The sequence below is a fragment of the Hibiscus syriacus genome, unplaced genomic scaffold (genome assembly GCF_006381635.1).
Source record: "Hibiscus syriacus cultivar Baekdansim isolate YM2019G1 unplaced genomic scaffold, ASM638163v2 tig00015072_pilon, whole genome shotgun sequence".
Lineage (NCBI taxonomy): Eukaryota > Viridiplantae > Streptophyta > Magnoliopsida > Malvales > Malvaceae > Hibiscus > Hibiscus syriacus.
Window position 1 is genome coordinate 37,265 of NW_024062341.1, and position 19,071 is coordinate 56,335.

At 34.5% G+C, this 19,071-nt stretch overlaps 3 protein-coding genes and 1 pseudogene across 5 annotated transcripts; 1 reads left to right on the forward strand and 3 right to left on the reverse strand.

Annotated features, from left to right (window-relative positions):
- Positions 1 to 1,322: 1,322 nt before the first annotated feature.
- On the reverse strand, positions 1,323 to 5,272 carry LOC120207586 (ankyrin repeat domain-containing protein 2A-like). Its single transcript, XM_039207018.1, has 9 exons — positions 5,179 to 5,272; positions 5,007 to 5,045; positions 4,360 to 4,538; positions 3,150 to 3,362; positions 2,898 to 3,046; positions 2,628 to 2,796; positions 2,451 to 2,543; positions 1,786 to 1,925; positions 1,323 to 1,686 (listed from the first exon to the last, which is right to left on the reverse strand). The coding sequence occupies exons 2-9, from the start codon at positions 5,041 to 5,043 to the stop codon at positions 1,587 to 1,589; spliced, it is 1,080 nt and encodes a 359-aa protein (XP_039062949.1). The 5' UTR covers positions 5,044 to 5,045; positions 5,179 to 5,272; the 3' UTR covers positions 1,323 to 1,586.
- A 1,060-nt stretch (positions 5,273 to 6,332) lies between these two features.
- LOC120207589 lies at positions 6,333 to 10,268 on the forward strand. Of its 2 annotated transcripts, XR_005524226.1 has the most exons (10): positions 6,333 to 6,739; positions 6,830 to 6,917; positions 7,014 to 7,099; positions 7,339 to 7,417; positions 7,925 to 7,984; positions 8,081 to 8,202; positions 8,302 to 8,373; positions 8,483 to 8,622; positions 9,901 to 9,921; positions 9,974 to 10,268. XR_005524226.1 is itself a non-coding variant. In XM_039207021.1 (8 exons), exons 1-8 carry the CDS (start codon positions 6,405 to 6,407, stop codon positions 8,583 to 8,585), a joined length of 945 nt encoding a protein of 314 aa, XP_039062952.1. In that variant the 5' UTR covers positions 6,333 to 6,404; the 3' UTR covers positions 8,586 to 8,816. The 2 variants fall into 2 exon arrangements, 1 of the variants encoding a protein (XP_039062952.1); XM_039207021.1 differs by lacking the exons at positions 9,901 to 9,921; positions 9,974 to 10,268 and having other exon boundaries at positions 8,483 to 8,816.
- LOC120207587 lies at positions 8,822 to 11,689 on the reverse strand. 2 transcript variants are annotated; one of them, XM_039207019.1, is made up of 6 exons: positions 11,404 to 11,689; positions 10,593 to 10,819; positions 9,978 to 10,212; positions 9,662 to 9,747; positions 9,433 to 9,524; positions 8,822 to 9,326 (listed from the first exon to the last, which is right to left on the reverse strand). In XM_039207019.1, exons 1-6 carry the CDS (start codon positions 11,650 to 11,652, stop codon positions 9,124 to 9,126), a joined length of 1,092 nt encoding a protein of 363 aa, XP_039062950.1. In that variant the 5' UTR covers positions 11,653 to 11,689; the 3' UTR covers positions 8,822 to 9,123. The 2 variants fall into 2 exon arrangements, with proteins under 2 accessions (XP_039062950.1, XP_039062951.1); XM_039207020.1 differs by having other exon boundaries at positions 8,823 to 9,326; positions 10,593 to 10,774.
- Positions 11,690 to 12,889: 1,200 nt separating this feature from the next.
- Positions 12,890 to 19,068, reverse strand: LOC120207579 (annotated as a pseudogene).
- Positions 19,069 to 19,071: the final 3 nt, after the last annotated feature.

The following is a 19,071-nucleotide window of genomic DNA, read 5'->3' on the forward strand; positions in this document are numbered from 1 at the left end:
CTAATTTAACGGTCGTTACAACCTAGAAATCTAAAAGTATAATGTTGAAAACGTTAGACGTCTGTTATTCGCAAAAAAAAATTAGGCACCTAAATTTAAATTAGGGTATAATTTGTGCACTTATTTTTGCATTAAGCCAAAATATAAACACGACACGTGTCATTTAACAATTTTTTTAATAATTGTTACTGTGTATACACCTAAAAATGTAACTGATAAAAAGTTATTACGTTAGACACCTAAAAATGTAACGAAGAAAACATTAAACACTTGAAGTTAATGTATAATTTAGACATTTATTTTTATATTAAGCCTTACTCAAATTTTTATATCAAAATAATGAGTTGGAAGGGATATTTTTCCATATATGCCAGCATTTTTACCATGTGTATAGTTAACAATGTTAACTATTGGACCAAATAATAATGGCATTATAAAGATATATAAATTAAATTATGATAAATTTAGGTATAGAATTAAATATTAAATTTAAGAATAATAGAAGGACAACAACTGCAATTACTAATTTTTACGTTAGCAAGACAAAAAATGTTAATAAAGGAGAGGTAACAACTAGAATGGCTCCGTTCATTCATTGGGGTAATGCAAACTTATTGAAGTAATTAAACTGTTAAAAGTTATTTATTGATATTTTTACTCTTCGGTTCAAGGATCAAATTGGTAAAATAATAACAAAAAAATTACAGTTTTAGCTTTTTTATTATATTTAGATTTAAGATTTAATCATTATAATGTTATTTAATTAATTTAAAGATTTCACATTATTAGTCATTTCAATAAAAATATTGATACTGATTTTTTTTTTAAATCATTCGTTTGAACTCATCATGTCGATATAAAAAAACGAAAGTGTTTTTTTTAAATTACATAAATATTAGTAAGTTAAATTACATCAAATCTACTAATTATTATAACAAAAGTAAAAATGATTTTATTGACTCATTTAACTTAAAGAATTTTCTTAGATTAATTAGCACCATTAAATAAAATAATGAATTTCAAACATTTATTTTGAAATACTTTTGTTCTGATGTACTAAATTAAAAGAAGAAAAAACTCTTGTTTCTCAAGCAGCAATGAACATGTTGACGTGAATATTTGTAGTTAAATTGTAGACGTTGTATCATTTATACCACTGGTTTTTTAAATTATAAATTATAAATTTGAAATTTTAATTTAATTTACATTGTATCATGTAGCTATTGCATGAAAGTTGCATTGAAATGAAAGTCACGTTTCTAAACCACTTAAGCTTTGCCAGATAGAAAGGTTTTCTTAATCACTACTAAAGAATGCACAGCTGTAAAATGTTGATTCAATGAACTAGTGGGAATCATGGACGGTCCACATGAACACATTCCACCACATAGCAGAAAAATAATTAATAAACACAAACTTTAAAAGAAAATGTGCTATATGTAGCAACCAGACAGCATAGACAACAGGTTGAGCTGTGCCACCACCACATAAAATTGAAAGCAAATTTGTTTTGGTTTTTCTCTAATAGCACATTGAAAATGCCCCTACCTCATGCACATACACTTTCTGTTTGGCAGCACCCCGGCTCACAGGAACGCATCCTTCTCAAGCAACTTAAGCACCTCGTGCTGATTGTTCAGCTTCGCAACGTCGATGACCGTCTTCCCGTCCATGTTTTGGAGTGTGCTGTGGTAAGAGATGAGGAATTACTTTTGTAGCAAAAAGGGGAATATAGGATATAATAGTCGGCATTGATGACTGGCATATACAAGTCGTTTTACTTACACGGCAGCGCCGTTCTCCAGTAGAAGGGCCACACAGTCTTTCCTTCCGTAACCAGCTGCGTAATGAAGCGCGGTATTCTTATTTTTGTCCAAAGCATCAACTTTTGCTCCAGCTTCAATAAGGACTTGAGCACATTTCACCTATAATTATATTGAGTTATTAGCTTTAACCCTCCAGACAATAAACTTGATAGTCTAGCATTTATCAAAGCGATTATCGTTACAAAAAAAACCCAGCATATCTTAGTAGTTGTCAGATTCCATGATACACTAATATTGGATGATGATGATGATAAGCAAAGCTTGATTGATATGTGACCATCCTGCCATCCAAAGCTGCTATCGACGGTCCATCAAGTAGGTCATTCAAACTCTATTTCAATATTAGTCCATCCTAAAACTAGCACTTGACAAGGCTATTAGGAAAAGGTCCTCGGCGCATAAAGGACTACGGTTATCATTTATGAATTATGATATAAAGAGACAATAAGCATTAGTGATTTCCATGGATACTGCATGCTTGTAGGCAATTAACAATTAAATCTACTACATCTGGTTTTATGCACCAAATTTTTCCTCGTTAGAAACTACGTTTGCTGGGTGATGGCGATGCAATGGTAAAAGAGGGGAGAGAAAGAGAGAGATTCAGTTACAAAATTATTATACCTCACCATATCCACATGCAAAATGCAATGCTGTCCTTCCCTCTGAACCTTCTTCATCCTTGTCAGCACCAGAGGCTAGAGCAGCTTTAAGACCCTAAATTACGATTAGAGTCAAAACTTTTTAGATTATCTGCCAAAGGGGAAGAAACATGCATACAAATCGTTCATTAAGTCATACCTCAACATCACCGACACTAGCACAGTTATGTACGATCGATTCATCCTCATTCGCTACTTCGTCACCTTCATCTGCTGCAGAGTAACTGGCAGAAGTGGCTGCATCTCCTGAAACAGCTAGACCCATTGCTTCACCCAACTTCTTCAGAACATCTTTATCATTCCAGTACCTAAATAAGAAACCTTTTAGTGAATGAATATGAATATGCACATCCTACACTCATTCTAATGAGGAGATATGTTATGCCCATAAGCTAATAAAATCACCCACTTCATCATTGCTGCAGGACCACCAGTCTCAATTTCATCTAGAATAGGTTTCAACGATGGATCTTCTTTCATACGTGCCATCCTTTCCTCAATCTGGTCTTTGTGTTGAGGATTAGTCAAACCGTCAAGCATGCTAGACATAGCTGGATCCTAAAGAAAAACAAAACAAAAGCTTCATCTTTCAATGTGATTTCATGTAATTTAATACAAGGGCAAAACATTAAGAGAAAAAAACTTGCAACTGAGCCCACACCTGCATTAATGCATTACCAAGGCGCTCAGCCATGTTCATAAACTGGGGATTATGCATAACTTGTTGCATGGTTGAATAGTACTGCTGTGGATCAAACTGCGGCACGCTATCTTCAGTCGCTGCCCCTTGAAACGTCTTAGTGAGCTGTTCTGCCATTTGGGTAAATGAAGGATCTTTTGCTATCTGCTCAGCTAGTTCCTTGATGCTTGGATCCTAACAAATCAAGATGATTAGGAACCATAAGCCATAAAATTAAAATTTGTTGAAAGTTAAAACTTAAATAAAAGCCACTAGGGCATCCAAATTGGAATATACATGATATTATTACACAAACACACTCTCTCACACACTTGTATATATAAGATTAATATCAAGACCGAATCAATCACAAAAAAAGAAAACTTCAGAACCTGTCCAAACCCAAATTGACCAAAAAGTTAAAAAAAAAAAAAAAAACTGTACCCAAAGATATCTAAGCCTTTAAAAACCAAACCCAGAGACTAATCTAATCCAAACCCATAAAAATCTAAATTTAATGCTAAAAGTTAAATTGATTACTTGTCCATTAAAAAATTAATGATCAATTTTCTTCAAATCCAAACCGGACAAACTTGAGAAAACTGGCCGAAAATTACTTGAATTTGAAATTACTCAAAAATCAAAACTTGGTGTCCCTTCTATACCGGAGAATGATCTGATTTGTACCTGTAATAATCCCAACTTAATACTAAAATTGATATTAACAACTTTTTTTAGAATTTCATTGTCAATTTTATTTTAATCTTAAACTGGAACAAAAATGACCTGAAACTAAAACTCAAAATTACCCAAAAAGACTTGAACATTGGATTACCCCAATTGCATTGAGCCCCATAAAACAAAATTTAACGTCCCTTGTATACGTGCAATTACAGACTATACAAGATTTACCCAAGCTCCCAAATTTATCAGTGGACACTGTTCTTCTTTTAGCTCCCAGCCTTAATAGACTTCAGTGTTGACAAACCAATTAATGAGATTATCAGTAAACCTAAAGATACTTGACTAGATTACTAATGCAGAAATGCATTAAGGAAATAAAGAAAAAGATGAGTTATGCTTATAAAAAAACGATCAGATGAAAACATAAATATTATTAATACTAATTTATTCAAAGAAACAGTTTATAAAAACCCACGTAAGAATCAAAAAGAAAAGGAGGAACACTCACATTAAGAAGGCCACTCATAGCTGAGAAATCAAATGGATTGGGTGGGACAAACCCAGGTCCTGGCATAGTGGCAGGATAAGCTCCAGACTGTGCTGGTTGTGACCCCCCAGCAGAAGCTTCTGGCTTCAAAGTTTTGTCCTCGGTGGTCAATGTTTCCGGTTTAGAACTTTTGCTCTCATCTAACAAAGACACACACACACAAAAAAACATAAAGACCAATCAGCTATGACCCTAGTAGTTCAGAAAATTTAAACCCCAAGAAAGTGAAATTAATCAATCTCTCTAGTAGATGAAATGAAACCCCTAATTCAGATACAAGACCTGAACAAAGTACTGAAAAGGAATAACACAATTCAAAGGCAGTATCACAATAACAGAGAAAGACAGTTATTTTATTTATTTTAATTCGAAAAGCCAATCAATTCAAGACCTAAACGAAGCATTCAGAAGGTAAAAAGCATGCAACTAAAAAGGCAGAATCGACAATAACACTGATGAGAGGTAACCATCTTATTATCAACTGGAAAACCCAAAATTGGTACTAAAAGGGGAAATTTTTTAACAGGTAACATTGATCTCGGAACAAAGTCCAAACACAATTCAAAGTTAAAACAAAAAAAGGGGGGACTTTGGGATTTTAAGCTCACCGGAAGAAGTGGATTCCTTCTGCAAATTGGAAGCCATAGCTGAAATCCAACGATGTTACAAATTAGTATTTACGAAAGAAAAAACAAAAATGAAGAGAAATTAGAAGATGGGAATTGAAAACAACCTCGATTCGAAAGTTGGGTTTAATAAAGAGAATCAGGAGAACCGTACCTGATAAGCAAATGGGGTGTTCTTGTGCTTTGCTTGCTGGGTTGGGTTAGTAGTAGAGCGAGTGAAATAGTAGTACCTGTGTGAGTTCTAAGGCGCAGCACAGAAGAAAATGGGAAAAAAAAGGGATTAAGAGATGGATGGTGGTGATATTGGCCTATTGGGTACAAGTGGAAATTAGAGATTGCGTTGTGGATGAGAGTTGGTGGGCCATCTCAATCCTCATCTTCTGCTTTGCTGGAGTCGCTACGGGACTACAGCTGGGCGTGCATCACGCTATGTCCGAAATAATTAAAAACATATTTTTAAAAATAATTAAAATTATATATATAGGAACCAATACATAATTTTATGTTAATAATACAAATCTATAAAAAATCATATTAAAAATCTTAAATTGTAAAATTAAATTATTAATATAATATATAAAAAATATCTAAATTATATAAAAATTTAAATTTATAAAGATACGATTATCCTTCAATATTCTTTAGATCTATTCTTATACATGTCAAAATAGTATAAAATGAATCATTGAACGACCTCAATGATAAATGGAGTGTTATTCTCTATAATTTTTTTGAATTTGAGCGGGTATTTTGTAAGATATATATGTATGAGTTATTAATAATTAAAAAAGATTTTGAATAAATATTATCTTATAATCATTTAAAATATAAAATGTTAAATATAAATTTAAACACCAATATATAAATTTAAAATTTCCAATGATATTTTTTAGTATCCGTTTAATACATTCCTATACATGACAACATGAATGTAAAATAATTATTAAATAATAAATTCTTAATACTATGAACATTCAAGATAAACACTTAATTATTTATATATTGAATTATTATTATAATTATACATAAGTATATTATAAATAAATAAATAACGAGTAATTATAGAAATTAAGAGAAATATTAAATTACAATATTAGTCTATTTGTTATAAGAATGTTTTGTTTCATAATTTTATAAATCTTCAAATTCAGAATCAATAATATTTATATATCAACCTATCATTTCTTTAAATGAAATTATTTATAAAATATATTAAAATGATAAATTAATTTATTTTCCATCAATGTCGATATTGGGCTTTAAGGCTATATAAAAATAAATTATTATATAAAAAGATTGACAGAGGAAAGCCCGAAAAACTTTCCATTATCCTCGAATGATCAAACACCGAGGGAAAGCAACGGTGAATGAAAGATAAACATGGCAGTGAAAGGATTTTCTTGCAATCTGAATGCAAGTATAACTGAAACCCATCATCTTCTTCTTCGCCAGAATTTACCCGTAGTCGCCAGGCAGCCATTTCCCAATCATTCTTTTGCTTCATATCCGATTCTAAACAACAACCACGACAAAAAGAAGACACCGATTCTTCGAATCCGAGCAGCTGAAGAAAGCAATTCGACTGTTAGTGTTTCTAGCACAAGCGACGTTAAAGGTTCAGGGACGACAGCCAGAGGGAGGAGACTTCTCAAGATACGTGAGGAGAAGAGAAAGCGAGAATTCGACAGGCTTCACAATTACCCGTCATGGGCCAAGTACATATCTTCTTCTTCTTCTTTTTGTTCTTATTCTTTATATGTATACTATGCGTTCTACCTGTTCGACTTATTGCCTCTTTGAAAAAGAGTCCTAGAAGACGCCTGCAAAGAAGACGAAGAGCTACGAGCGGTTCTCGGCGATAGCATTGGTGACCCTGAGCAAATGAGGAAACGAGTCCGTTAACACCCTTTTTTTCCATTTCCTTACCTGAAATCAAATTTATAGCTCATAATCTGATTTTCCAACTAGTTTTTTCATCATGCTTTGTAGATTGAAGAGCGTGTTCGTAAAAAGGGCAGAGATTTTAACAAGAAAAAGACTGGCTCTGTGCTTTCTTTTAAAGTCAGCTTCAGAGAGTACGTATTCTATTCCCTCAATCAACAACTAGTATACTATTAGTCGTCCATGGTAGTAATTGGTTTCCACTTTCCATGTTTAGAATTGAGGGTAGCACTGTCATCTTTTCTGAACAAAAGGGAACTTTTGTTGTATGACTAAACTAATTTATCAACCCCGTTGTTTGATAGTTGCATGAAGTAGCTGATGTTTCTCTACCTCTCGACTTTTATGATCTTTGTTTATATTGTCTGTCCAGTTTTAATCCGCTTGATTCCTACATATGGTTCGAGTTATATGGATCACCTTCTGATCGAGAAGTCAATCTCATTGGAAGTGTAAGTAGTCTCACTCTCCTTCCGGTTCCTTCTGTTAGCAATTTGGTGCTGAAATTAGACTATTGTTGGAGAAGCCTTTCCTTGTTTGCTCTCATTTTCTTTATCTGTCTGTTTTGTATGAACTGTATATTGTTTGTAATGCAAGAAGCATATCTCTCATTGGTGAGATAGTGGCCTTGTGTAAGGGTTTATATACAACTCTTTATCCACCCACATTGAGTAATGGAAGAGAAGACTCACTCACGTGCCGCAGCCATTTCCTATAAAAGGGAGCTTTCCTCTCACTCGCAATCACACAACTAAATCATTCTCTCTTATCCCTTTCCTCCTCTCTGCATTTCTCACAGCTTTTCTCTGCTTGCTGCTTGCCAGTTGGCTCTTTGCCTTATTTAGCAGCACTATGTTAACTTTGGGGTGACGGTCCATTTTCTGATTACAACGATCACGTCCTGTTTTTCAGTAGTAATTATGCTACATTTATATTCATTCAATTCGATATATGTGCAGGTTATTCAGTCCTGGTATGTCATGGGACGCTTGGGAGCCTTTAATTCGTCTAATTTGCAGGTTTGTTCATGGTTCTTTTTGCTCCGTTTTCTTAGCCTTTATCAGGGGTCTTGCTGTTCAAGTGAAATTAAGCTTATTAATTCATATTGATGACAGTTGGCAACTGCTTCAATGGAGTATGATCCCATCTATGATGCAGATAAGGGTTTTAATGTGATGCCATCATCTTTTCATGATATTGGTGATGTTGAGTTTCAGGACAACTGGGGCCGTGTTTGGTATGATTTTCGATATCCATTTGCAGTTATCATTTTGGTTCCGTAGTAGTCTATTTCCTTATTGCTCTTTCGCTGGAATTTACATTTTGACATTTACAGGGTAGATCTCGGTACTTCGGATTTTTTCCCCATCGATGTGCTTCTCAACTGCATGACAGTATTAAGTGCAAAGTAAGTTTAACTGATTCTATTAAGTAAAAAAAGAACAAAAATAGAAACGATTGTGTCATCGAATTTCATGGTGGATACATTGACATTGTTCCTTTTTCTTTTTTGCCAGTTATTTGGGCATTCAACAGATTGTTTTTGGTGGTCGCCGGATGGGCGATTGGGAAGAAGGTATGAAAAACCCTGACTACGGCTACAAGTACTTCAAAATCTGAACCAAACGTCCATCCAGATGCAACTGCAATCTGGAAGGTATGTTACGTCTTAGGTTGCAACTTGCGTGTACAACTGATAGACACTAGAGATGGCCCATCAATGGGCATCTTTGCTGTTCCTTATCTGAGTTTGGAAGTTCGGATTTTTTTTAAGGAAAGAAAGTTCCGATCTAAAATCACGAATCCTACTTTTTGTTCCCTCCATTTTCAACTTTTTAAAGTGATTCCACATGAAACTCGGAGTGCTGCTATCAATGAATGATTGTAGATCGATAGAAATCTATTGTTCGACTGGTATTTGGCCGCAATGTTCTTCACCTAAACAGCAACTAAATCCCACAAATCCCATTTATCCATTGTTACCGAACCAAGACTACTGATTAAACAAAACTATAAAGCAGGATTTTTAGTTAGAAAAAGAGAGCCAAAAATGCAGATGACTGCCAATTCTTAATCAACCTCGGTTGAAGTAAAATTCTAGCGTCTGCAAACCCTTCCCTTATTCCGAAACTGCTGCAACCGTGACTGAGGTTTAACGTCAGTTATTATGCTGCTGGCGAGACATGAAGAAGTCGAAATCATGGTGCCGGAATTGAAGTTGTCTCAACCAGGAAGCAGCAGCAGTTTGTTGACATATAATGGTGTCCTTGTCTGATGTTCCGGGATTAATCCACAATGTTCCAAACATCTTGTAAGTAACCACGGCAAAAGGAGGGAGCGAAACCTCCTCTTTCTTGCCGCCTGATCAAACCCCAAATGAAAAATGTCACAGCATAACATTGGGTTGAAATGGAATGGCTACAAAAATTATATATGATTTATACCAGTTGCTTTGATTAAACCATACCTTGAGGTAAAAATGACAATGGATGGTAGGAGAGAAAACATGCCGACAGTTCTTTCACATCCCTTGCCAATGGAATTTGATAGACAGGATACCTAATAAAACATTAATGGACCATGTTCAGACTTCCTTGAAAAGTACACTATTTTTTATATGAACATTTATGCCTAAATCTATGACGGACATGGATGCTTTCAGATAACATGCAATATTAATGATGAATCAAACATACCAAGCTATTGCCATCCAACTATAAGGTGAAACATCTGTGCTGCGGATGTCAAATAAACAAGGATACTGCTTGCTCAACTCATTAATCTGTTCAAAACAAGCTCACATTAAACTAACATATAAAAAACTCTTGATTCTCTGAAAATTTTCAATTTCTTTTAGAAAAAAATGAAATCATTAAAAATGTAGTAGGAAAATTAAAAACACATTTTATATATTTTATGTCTAAATTGATTGCAGAAATACATGATCTCGTTTGAATCACAAAATATGAATTCAAAAATAGTTATTGGTTGATAAACAAACTTTTGACTCACCTTTTCTAGAAGGGGAACTCGATCGTAAGGACTAGCCATCTCATTGTACTGGTAGTACAAGTAGCCACATTGATCAATTGTTTTAGTAAATGTTGTAGAATCATCGTCCCAAGTGGTCTCCGAACTCGAACATGAGCCATTGCTTGATGAAAAAGAAGAGTTGCAAATTTCGTCACTGCTGCCATGATCATTACTGCAAGAGCCGTTTTCAGGTTTCTCCATGCTTCCCAATGGACTACAGTTAGCCAAAAATGACAAGAATCCAAGTTAGAGAAGGGGAAAAAACAGAAATTATAGAAAATCTATGTACTATACTATTTAATTTGATCATTTTTTCTCCTTTGTTTTCCCCCCCTAAATGTGTATTTTCAATAATAAGTACAACCCTTTTTCTGATTTGATTATACAAAAAAACATCAAAATATATATGTTACGTTATCACGATTTTAAAAAAATAATGTCAAAATATTTGATAGGATCAATATGAAAACTTAATCTCGTACCTAAAAAAACGCATTTCAAAATATAAAAATTAAACTGATCAAGGAGATTAAAGTCATCAAAAACATATAACACAAGGACCACATATAAAATTTAACCGGAAAATAGATAGACCTGAATGAGGAAGAAAAGGGCTTGATTGTATATATTTGCAAAGCCGATAAGGAGGGTGAATAGTACTGCACGACGACGGCGCCATTGTTCAACACAATAGGGACAGCAACGCCATAAGCACTCCACTCGGTATAAGAGTGCCACAGATCACTCAAAGTGAAGCCTTCGATTGTATCATTATCCTTCTCAATATTTTGCGAGTATCCATTTGAATTTTGATTAAATTCCTGTCAATTAACATTGAAAAAAATTATAGATTTTTTTAGAAATAATTATCTAATTAACAATCAAGGATTTAATTAATCAATAAACAATAATATTGTAAAAGATTGCATTAATAAATGAACCGATCAAATTGTCCACTTTCGACTTAATTGATTAAACTCTCAGCTTAATTATATAAAATAAAAAAATAAATATTAATAATTTAAAAAAATCAGCATAAATTCTGAATTTTAAGTGATAAATATGGGACAAAATCACACACACACACACAAATCAAATAGAAACTCAAACTATATCTTAAAACCGATTTAAATTGGTTTTAGCCAAAAAAAATTCTGATTTTTTTTCTAATCCGATCCTAGTTCTGACAAAACTAAATAATATATCACATTTGAAACTTAACCAAAGAAAAAAATCTGAAAATAAATTAAATGTTGTTTTAAAGGGGTTTTTATAAAGCAAAAAGATCGTTATTATATTATTTTTTATTGGATTCAGTAAAAATCGAATTACATGAATTGTGAAATATTGAAATCGTACAAAGAAGGAAAAAAAACAAAACAATAAATGGAAATGAAAGTATTACCTTTGGCAGCAATCGGATAGGAACAACAGGAGTAACGCAACGAAGAAAGCATTGAAGATTAGAGTGATTTGAAGCAGAAGGCATCGGCAAATCCCAGGGAGAGAACACCGACATTATTGAATCGACGATGATGTGCCCTCGCTTACTTGAAGCAACAGAAGCAGCAGCAGGTACGTTAATGCAAATCACCAGCTGTTTGTATAAATGGCGACTCGTTATATCGTCTTTTATAATACGATAAGATCTCATATCAACATCGGTGAAGATGATAATCTTGAAAAATACATAAAATTCAATCTGATAATTTCAAATTTAAGTTATCCATATCCATTCACATATATATATATATAATCTCCATCTTTTACATATATATATATATATATAATCATCATAATCGCCATTGTCTCTACCTGTTTGGATCAAGCTGGAATCGAAGCTTTAATGGATAAAAACAAAATTGAGCTATACGAGACGACTCGAAACCTACTGTTTTAGAATTTAGCAATCGGACGAACTCACTGCTCCTCTTTCTTCTGTTTTTGCATCAGAGAAGCAAACTGAGTTTTGATTCAAAAACAAAGTCACGGATTCAAAAGCAAAATGAGATGGCTTTTAAACAAAAAAGAGACAAAAACCACCACCTGAATGCAGAGATTCTGATGAATTATATGCTTGAATATTTTTGAAACTATTTTTCAAATTTCATTCATATATTATTTAAAGATATATAGTATTGTATAGACTTAATATATATTATTTTTTATTGAATTATGGCATTTTGAAAATTAATTAAGGATTTCAAAATCCAAATCCTTTTAACAAACACTTATCCGATAATGGGACCTTCCATGTTTGCCATCTTTTTTAAATTTCCATTTATGAAAAATAAAGGATTATTACATTGCTAACGCTGACGTGTCTCGTTGGTGCAATGCGTTTGAGTCGGCAAAATATTTCTTATAGATTTGTGAAGTCTCACTTTCTTAAACACGATGGTTTTTGTAAGGGTAAAATATATATACAAGATCATTCAATTATGAATATGTTCTATTTAAAAAATTATAAAATTATTTAAGTATAATATTATTGTAAAAAACTCTTCCAGAATTAAAATTAAAATATACCCCAATATAATAATTTAGCCTTCAAAAATTATTAAATCAAAATAATAATATGAAATTTTCAGGGGGGAAAAGCAAGCAATTTAAGAAATGATAAAAACAATTTATTAAATTGTTTGTTTGAAATTTGAATCAAGAACAAATTGTTAAATTATACAAGTTTCAAAATTAAAACTGATATTATATCAGACCTTATTAATTCATCTAATATTTAGTGATAAATGATGTATTTATAACGATATTCTAATTAATCAAAAGAACCCAATTTCCGGTGCACCGATAGAAGCTACCAATTTGCTCCATCTCAGGTTTCTCAATATCCCCTAAATATCAGCAGTCCCATCTTTTGGACACGTGTAAATTCATATATAAAATATGTATATTTTACATACGAGCCCAAAGGTACAAATCGAGGTTCAGCATATTGGGTTAGTGTGCAGTAATACAGCGGTTGGCAAAGATATGAACTTGAAAAAAACTTTCTAGAAACCAACACAATTAGCCTTCAAGTCTTTCACTCATCAAATCAATGCAAGTAGAATCAGCTTACCGGTTAAGAGGTCTCCCCTTAGGCCTAGTATTAAACATGTACAAGATGCATCATTTGGACTTGGCAAGACGATATGCATTGAAGTAGTGTTGCAGCTCGACCGGCGTGTAAGCACCGAATCATGCTCTCTCCAGGGTTAACATACAGAATGTGATCATTGAAAAGCATGGATTAAGTTAGTGCATGTGGATTCCGATCATGATACTTCTTGTAGAGCTAGGTTCAATTCCTGGGCGGATTTCGAAACCGACCCCCCTCTTCTATTGTGAAAAAGAAGAGGAATTAGAACAGTTGCATATGATTGAACCCTACAGTGATTATACAGGTTTAAATGACCACCATAGTCACCTGGTAAGAGAGGGCAGACTGCGCTTTACTTTCTCGAGTTCTATAAAACAGAGGTTGCAACGCTCAAACCTAGGACAATCAGAAGCATGAAATTCCGGTTAATAGTCCAATAATTGAATATTTGAATGTTATATATGAAGCTTCGAAGCAAGTAGAGACACCTTTGCTCTGCCTCGATGTCTACACCGACAGGTGTTGAAGCAGATATGGTTGAATATATCATGGAACCGAATACCCTCACCAGCTTAAGCAGCATTTCCAGACAGATGCTCAAATGCCTGCAAAAGACTAGAAGTTAAACTTTATAGGTAGATGCAACTAACACCAAACAGATCCTAAGAAACCAAGTACTAAAATACCATATCACGTTAACCACCTTAAGCTTATCAAAGTTTGAAATTCACCAAGAATGTAAGGCAAATAACTACCGAAACCAATTGATCTTTCCATAACAAAAGGAGAACAACAATCCCAGCCTAATCACTACAAAAATGCAAGATTATGGACACACACTGTACGTACCTATCCATGTCACTTCCAAGGAGACCAGACAGAAGTCGCAGAAGACAAGTGCAAATGTCCAACGTGACGATGTCCATTTTCTCAATGACAATGCTCATGACATCAACAAGCACCTAAAGTTTCCATCGTGACATGAAAAAGGAAACGGAAGTGGTTCTTAAATATGTTCGATTTACACAGAAGTTCAAACTGTGACGGGTGTATTAACAAACATAAACTGCTTACAGCATAATCAGCCATCTTTTCGATTGCAGATATTGCCCCCTTTATGTCATTTCTTTCCCAATACCGATGAACAGCCTATAACCAATAAAACAAGGCTCAGCAATCTTCTATGAAAGCTTGAACATTGTAGACATTTTATTATTAAGCCAACAACAAAAGAATCCGAAAAAAACTAGTTTCTTTCAGTCACCTGTAACTTGGCAAAACGAGATTGCATGGAACTAATGAATTGGTCATGCTGCTCCAGCAAATCTGCAACAGCATCCTCATCACTGGCAGAAGGCATTTCTTTTTCCACAGATGCAGGGTATCCTCTTTGTTTATACTTCAAAAGATAACAACATGAATACATAAATTAGCATTGACAGCGACTTGATAACATATTAGAAAAGGGAACACAAGTTAACGCAATATGGAACCAAAGTGAATACAAGATTCTGTTTATACCGCATTAAAGGAGGGCATGTTTGCCATTGATACATTCCTCGGAGAGATACTCATAGTTGGTCCATCAAAATTAGAAGATCTCCCTCTTTTCTCCAAATTTAAGACTACAGAACGTGTTCCTGAAGAATTGATAAAGTACAATGAGTTCAGACCTTCATAGAGTAGTTTATAATACAAGCAGCTATCAAGAGCTATACCTCCTCTTTGGCTTTCTAAAGGATAAGCATCTCTTTGTATTTTTTGCACTTTTGCATGTGAGAGAGATCCCTCTTAAATGGTAAAGTCGTTAATCAAAATCATTCGGCTGGAACTTCTAAAACATCTCCTAATGGTTACTTTACATATTAAATTTTCCTATTCTCCTTCACTGGCAGCTCACTGTTCTTATCATCTCACTCTTTAGTTGGTTCCTATAAATCTCAAGAAAACTCATGATTGCCATTAAGCAGAGGCCTTAACTAAATGCATTTCAATATAAATATTTCTAGTCATAATCTAATTGACAGACTATTGATAAAATTGTCAAGGTCAGAATCAAACACGACAGAAAATCACGAGTTCAAGAAACATACGATTTTCATCCCTGTAGCTAGAAGGAAACTCTGCCACTGAATTTGGTTCACTCTTGCCAGTGCCAATGCACCTATCTTCCCTCATATTCCTTTCGGCAGCAGACATTCCTTGAATAGGGCCCTTAACAACAACAAAATTACTCCTGTCCAGGACACTGTTGAATTCAGCAACCTTAGAACCTGTAGTTTCAGATGGAGCAGATATATCTGGCCGGTCCATGTCTTCCTTGAAACTTTGAAACTTTCGGAAACTACTTGTCTTTGACTGCAAAGCAAATGGCATGGTTCTTCCAACAATACCAAGTTCTTTTCTGGAATCAGCTCCCTGCTCCAAAGTTCTTCCAATTATGCCATCTTCTTTTCTAGATTCAGCAGCCGCCTGGCTTGGCTCCAAGCTTCTCCCGGCTATTCCAGCTTCTTTACTTGACTCAGCAACCTGTTCCAAACTTCTCCCAGATATTCCAACTTCTTTTCTTGATTCAGCGGCCTGCTCCAAACTTCTCCCAGATGTTCCAACTTCCTTCCTTGATTCAGCAGCCTGCTCCGACCTCGGATCATTTCTAGGCACGATCACAGGTATGACATCCGACCTGCTAAAACTTGGAACACTGATGCCTGAACTAGCTTTTGTAGAACTCCTTTTTGGAGCTGCTACAGTAGGAACTACTACGGAATTTGGTGGGGTTGTCTTTGGAATCGTGTTTAAATTGACCCTCTGGGGGATAACAGGTACATTTCCTGGGGCTTTAACCATAATGAAAAAATAAGAATAAGATAAATAAATACATAATAGTTACAGGCTCCCCCACTAGTATTTCCAGAGGTTTTATAACTTTTCAAAGCACCAAGTTTATTAAATGGCTGAAAATAGATGCTTATGAATAATTATCAATTTATCATTTTCCGAAATTTTATTTTTCTTTTCAACAAATTGACCTAATACTACTGCCTGCTTATGAGAATTAATACCATAATGACCATCACATGATAATAATAATAATAATAATAATTAAAGAAAAAACCTTTAGGACACAACATAAGTAGAAGAGGAAATTTGAGCATTTCGGCTATATAAGTGCTATGCATCAACTCACTTGTCTTTTTTGTTTTATTGATCAAAAAGAGATAATTTACAGTGATGGGTTTAATTCCTCTCCTGAAACCTTGTTGACATATTTCTCTCATGAAAACTAATTCAGGATGAATAGTATACTTAACAATACAGTTCCTAAGAATTTTGTTTATAATAAATAAAGGGAAAGTAAAGCAATTATTCAAAACTCCAACAAATTAAAGCAAAATGTAACATACATGCCATATTTTTGGACTCCTTGGCAGGATCCGAGTTTTGTGAAACAGACAACCTTCCAAGGGATTTTGTTTCCTTCACTAAAGTATCCGGATTTTGTGAAACAGATATTTTTCCTGTACTAGGTTTTGCTGTGTTCTCATTCAGTACAGAGAGGTTTCCACCTGAACTAGTTTTGGGTTCAGCGTAACCACTCACATGATTAGCAATACCAATAGCATATGGTTCTATGAGCTGTATCAAGGACCAAACTTAATATTAGAATATTGAAATAGAGACTGCCAATTAAGAAAGATTACTCATTATTGACTAAATAAGTTGAAGTGTAGAAAATGAAGCAGTACCGAGATATCTACAACCCATACTCCAACACAGCTTTGATTATATGAGCAGCCAAGAAGCTTTCCTTCATGAATATTAAGATCTGACAATCTAGACCATCCCACGTCCACACCATCATGACATCTTATAGGTTCCCAAGAGAAAACCTAGATATTGCACAGAACAAAGAAATGCAAACAGAAATAATATAGCTGTACCTAGTAAATTATTTTATATTGATGAAAGTCGAACCTATAAAAGACCTCACCTTCAACTTTCATGTAATCCACAGAGAATAGTCCTCCCATCTGGATTGAAGGTCAAGCAACGAACTCCAGTAGTCTACAGTATATAGGAAGAAAATCATGTATTCATTTGTTCTATAAAAAGAGAAGATAAAAGATCCTATGATCTCAAAATAGAAATATCTTATGATCTCGATATGAATCTCTAACTCTATTAAGAGACTCAACAACTGTACCAAAGACCAACAAAAGTACCTCGGGTCCAGCTGAACCAATAAGTTCAAAGGTTTCAAGGTCCCAAAATTTAACAGTCCGATCAGCTGAACCTGTGAAGACAAGAGGATGTATACTGAAAATCAGAGCAAATAATGACTTGCATTTCGCAACCTTCACGAACAACATAAAAGATCTTAGGAAAACAATTACATTTTAGGATAGCATAGCATGATAAAAGGAGTTCTCAGGTCAATGAGCAGTAAGCAACAGCTATTGAAATAGAAGGTAAGAACAAACCTGTAGCCAATAGAAACTCATGGGGATGGAAATCTAAGCACTGAATTTGGCCTTCGTGATACTTGAAATCATGCAACAATTTCCCAGCAGTCAAATCCCACACCTGTAGATATACAGAACATGACAAGGATCAGTATGGAAGATATCCAAAATGTTAAAATTAAAGTATTGTGCATATAGAAATTGCCTATGCATCATTTAAATATTTTTCTAGGGTCTCTTTTTATCAAGGAGTACTGACAACTAACAGCATCCGGTTTTTATGCCATGCTGATCATACACCATTTAAAACATTGAAAGAGCCTGCAGATGCCAAATCTTAATATCAGTGTGCCAAAGAACTGCAACAAGGGATCCATTAATAGCCATGTAACGGTAACCGTGCACTATTTTCAGACAGCAAATTTTTAAAGTTAGCTGAGTTAGTGAATCAAAACCAATGTGTGAAACAAGATAGTTCATCCAACAACCTCAGCATCACATAGCCTCACTCCAAACTCCAGAATTTAAAATCCACTACCCAGAAAACGAGAGCATGGCAATGAACCAGATTGCCAATAGAAGAAATGGTATACTTCTATGTTAATTCATCCCACCCTGCCCACATAATCCCAAAAGAAAATGATATATGGAAGAGAAAAATGTGTATCAATGAAAGATCTTGTCAGTTAAAAAATGTTATTATCGAGAACTCAAGTATAGCAATCTGACCTTCACAATGTTGTCCTCGCCACCGGACACAACCCATCGGCCATCTGGTGTAAACCTGATTGTATTGACTCCTCGAGTGTGGCCCTTGTAAGTGTGGATACACCCTTCTTCTGAATCCCTATCTTGAGATTTGTATCGAGAGAGCCAGATGCAAAGAACTCGCCAAATGGGTGGAAATCCACAGAGATGCAATTGGATCTATGACCAGTCAGAGTCCGAACAACTATAAAAGTGTCAGGTTGCAACAAAAAATCTAAGTACCACATGTTTTAAGCCCAAGATTTAACATAAAACAAAAGGTTATGGAATAGGATAACCATACTTTTTGCCTCCTCCAAATCCCAAAGTTTGATGGTACCACTTGCAGCACCTGCAGCTACCAAGACTTCTGAAGAATCAAAGGTTACAGAATCGATTCCACTTGTATGTCCTGATAAACTCTGTCATAATGGTTCAAATACATGTATGGAGTAAGAACTCACTGGCCACCAAAATGAAACTACCGAATTAAGAATTCTTTAATAATATCAGGTGTGAATATCATTTTTGCTCCCTTAGTTACTACTGAGTATATAATAAATTTCAGCAAACAAATTATAGTGAAAGCAGTACTAGTATTGTTATCACATGAAAAAAAAATGCTAATAAAAGGGAATATGAAACGAATTTAATATTTTGCATATAGAGCAACCGTTGAGAGAGAACTGACCAGAATTGAATTGGGTTTTCCGATAGCCCAAAGATTAACCTTGTGATCTTCCCCTCCAGTTACGAGAACCTTGAC

Bases quoted from the DNA above. Each gene is read 5' to 3' on its own strand.
- LOC120207586 (XM_039207018.1), bottom strand. From the start codon at position 5,043: ATGGCTTCCAATTTGCAGAAGGAATCCACTTCTTCCG. The intron at 3,047-3,149 runs GTGTGGGCTCAG...GTTTTTCTTTAG, and splicing joins TTGGTAATGCATTAATGCAG to GATCCAGCTATGTCTAGCAT. The intron at 2,544-2,627 runs GTATGACTTAAT...ATCGTAATTTAG, and splicing joins CTAGTGTCGGTGATGTTGAG to GGTCTTAAAGCTGCTCTAGC.
- LOC120207589 (XM_039207021.1), top strand. From the start codon at position 6,405: ATGGCAGTGAAAGGATTTTCTTGCAATCTGAATGCAAGTATAACTGAA. The intron at 6,740-6,829 runs GTACATATCTTC...TCTTTGAAAAAG, and splicing joins AATTACCCGTCATGGGCCAA to AGTCCTAGAAGACGCCTGCA. The intron at 8,374-8,482 runs GTAAGTTTAACT...CTTTTTTGCCAG, and splicing joins ATGACAGTATTAAGTGCAAA to TTATTTGGGCATTCAACAGA.
- LOC120207587 (XM_039207019.1), bottom strand. From the start codon at position 11,652: ATGAGATCTTATCGTATTATAAAAGACGATATAACGAGTCGCCATTTA. The intron at 9,525-9,661 runs GTATGTTTGATT...ATGTTTTATTAG, and splicing joins AGTTGGATGGCAATAGCTTG to GTATCCTGTCTATCAAATTC. The intron at 9,327-9,432 runs GTATGGTTTAAT...GGGTTTGATCAG, and splicing joins ATTGTCATTTTTACCTCAAG to GCGGCAAGAAAGAGGAGGTT.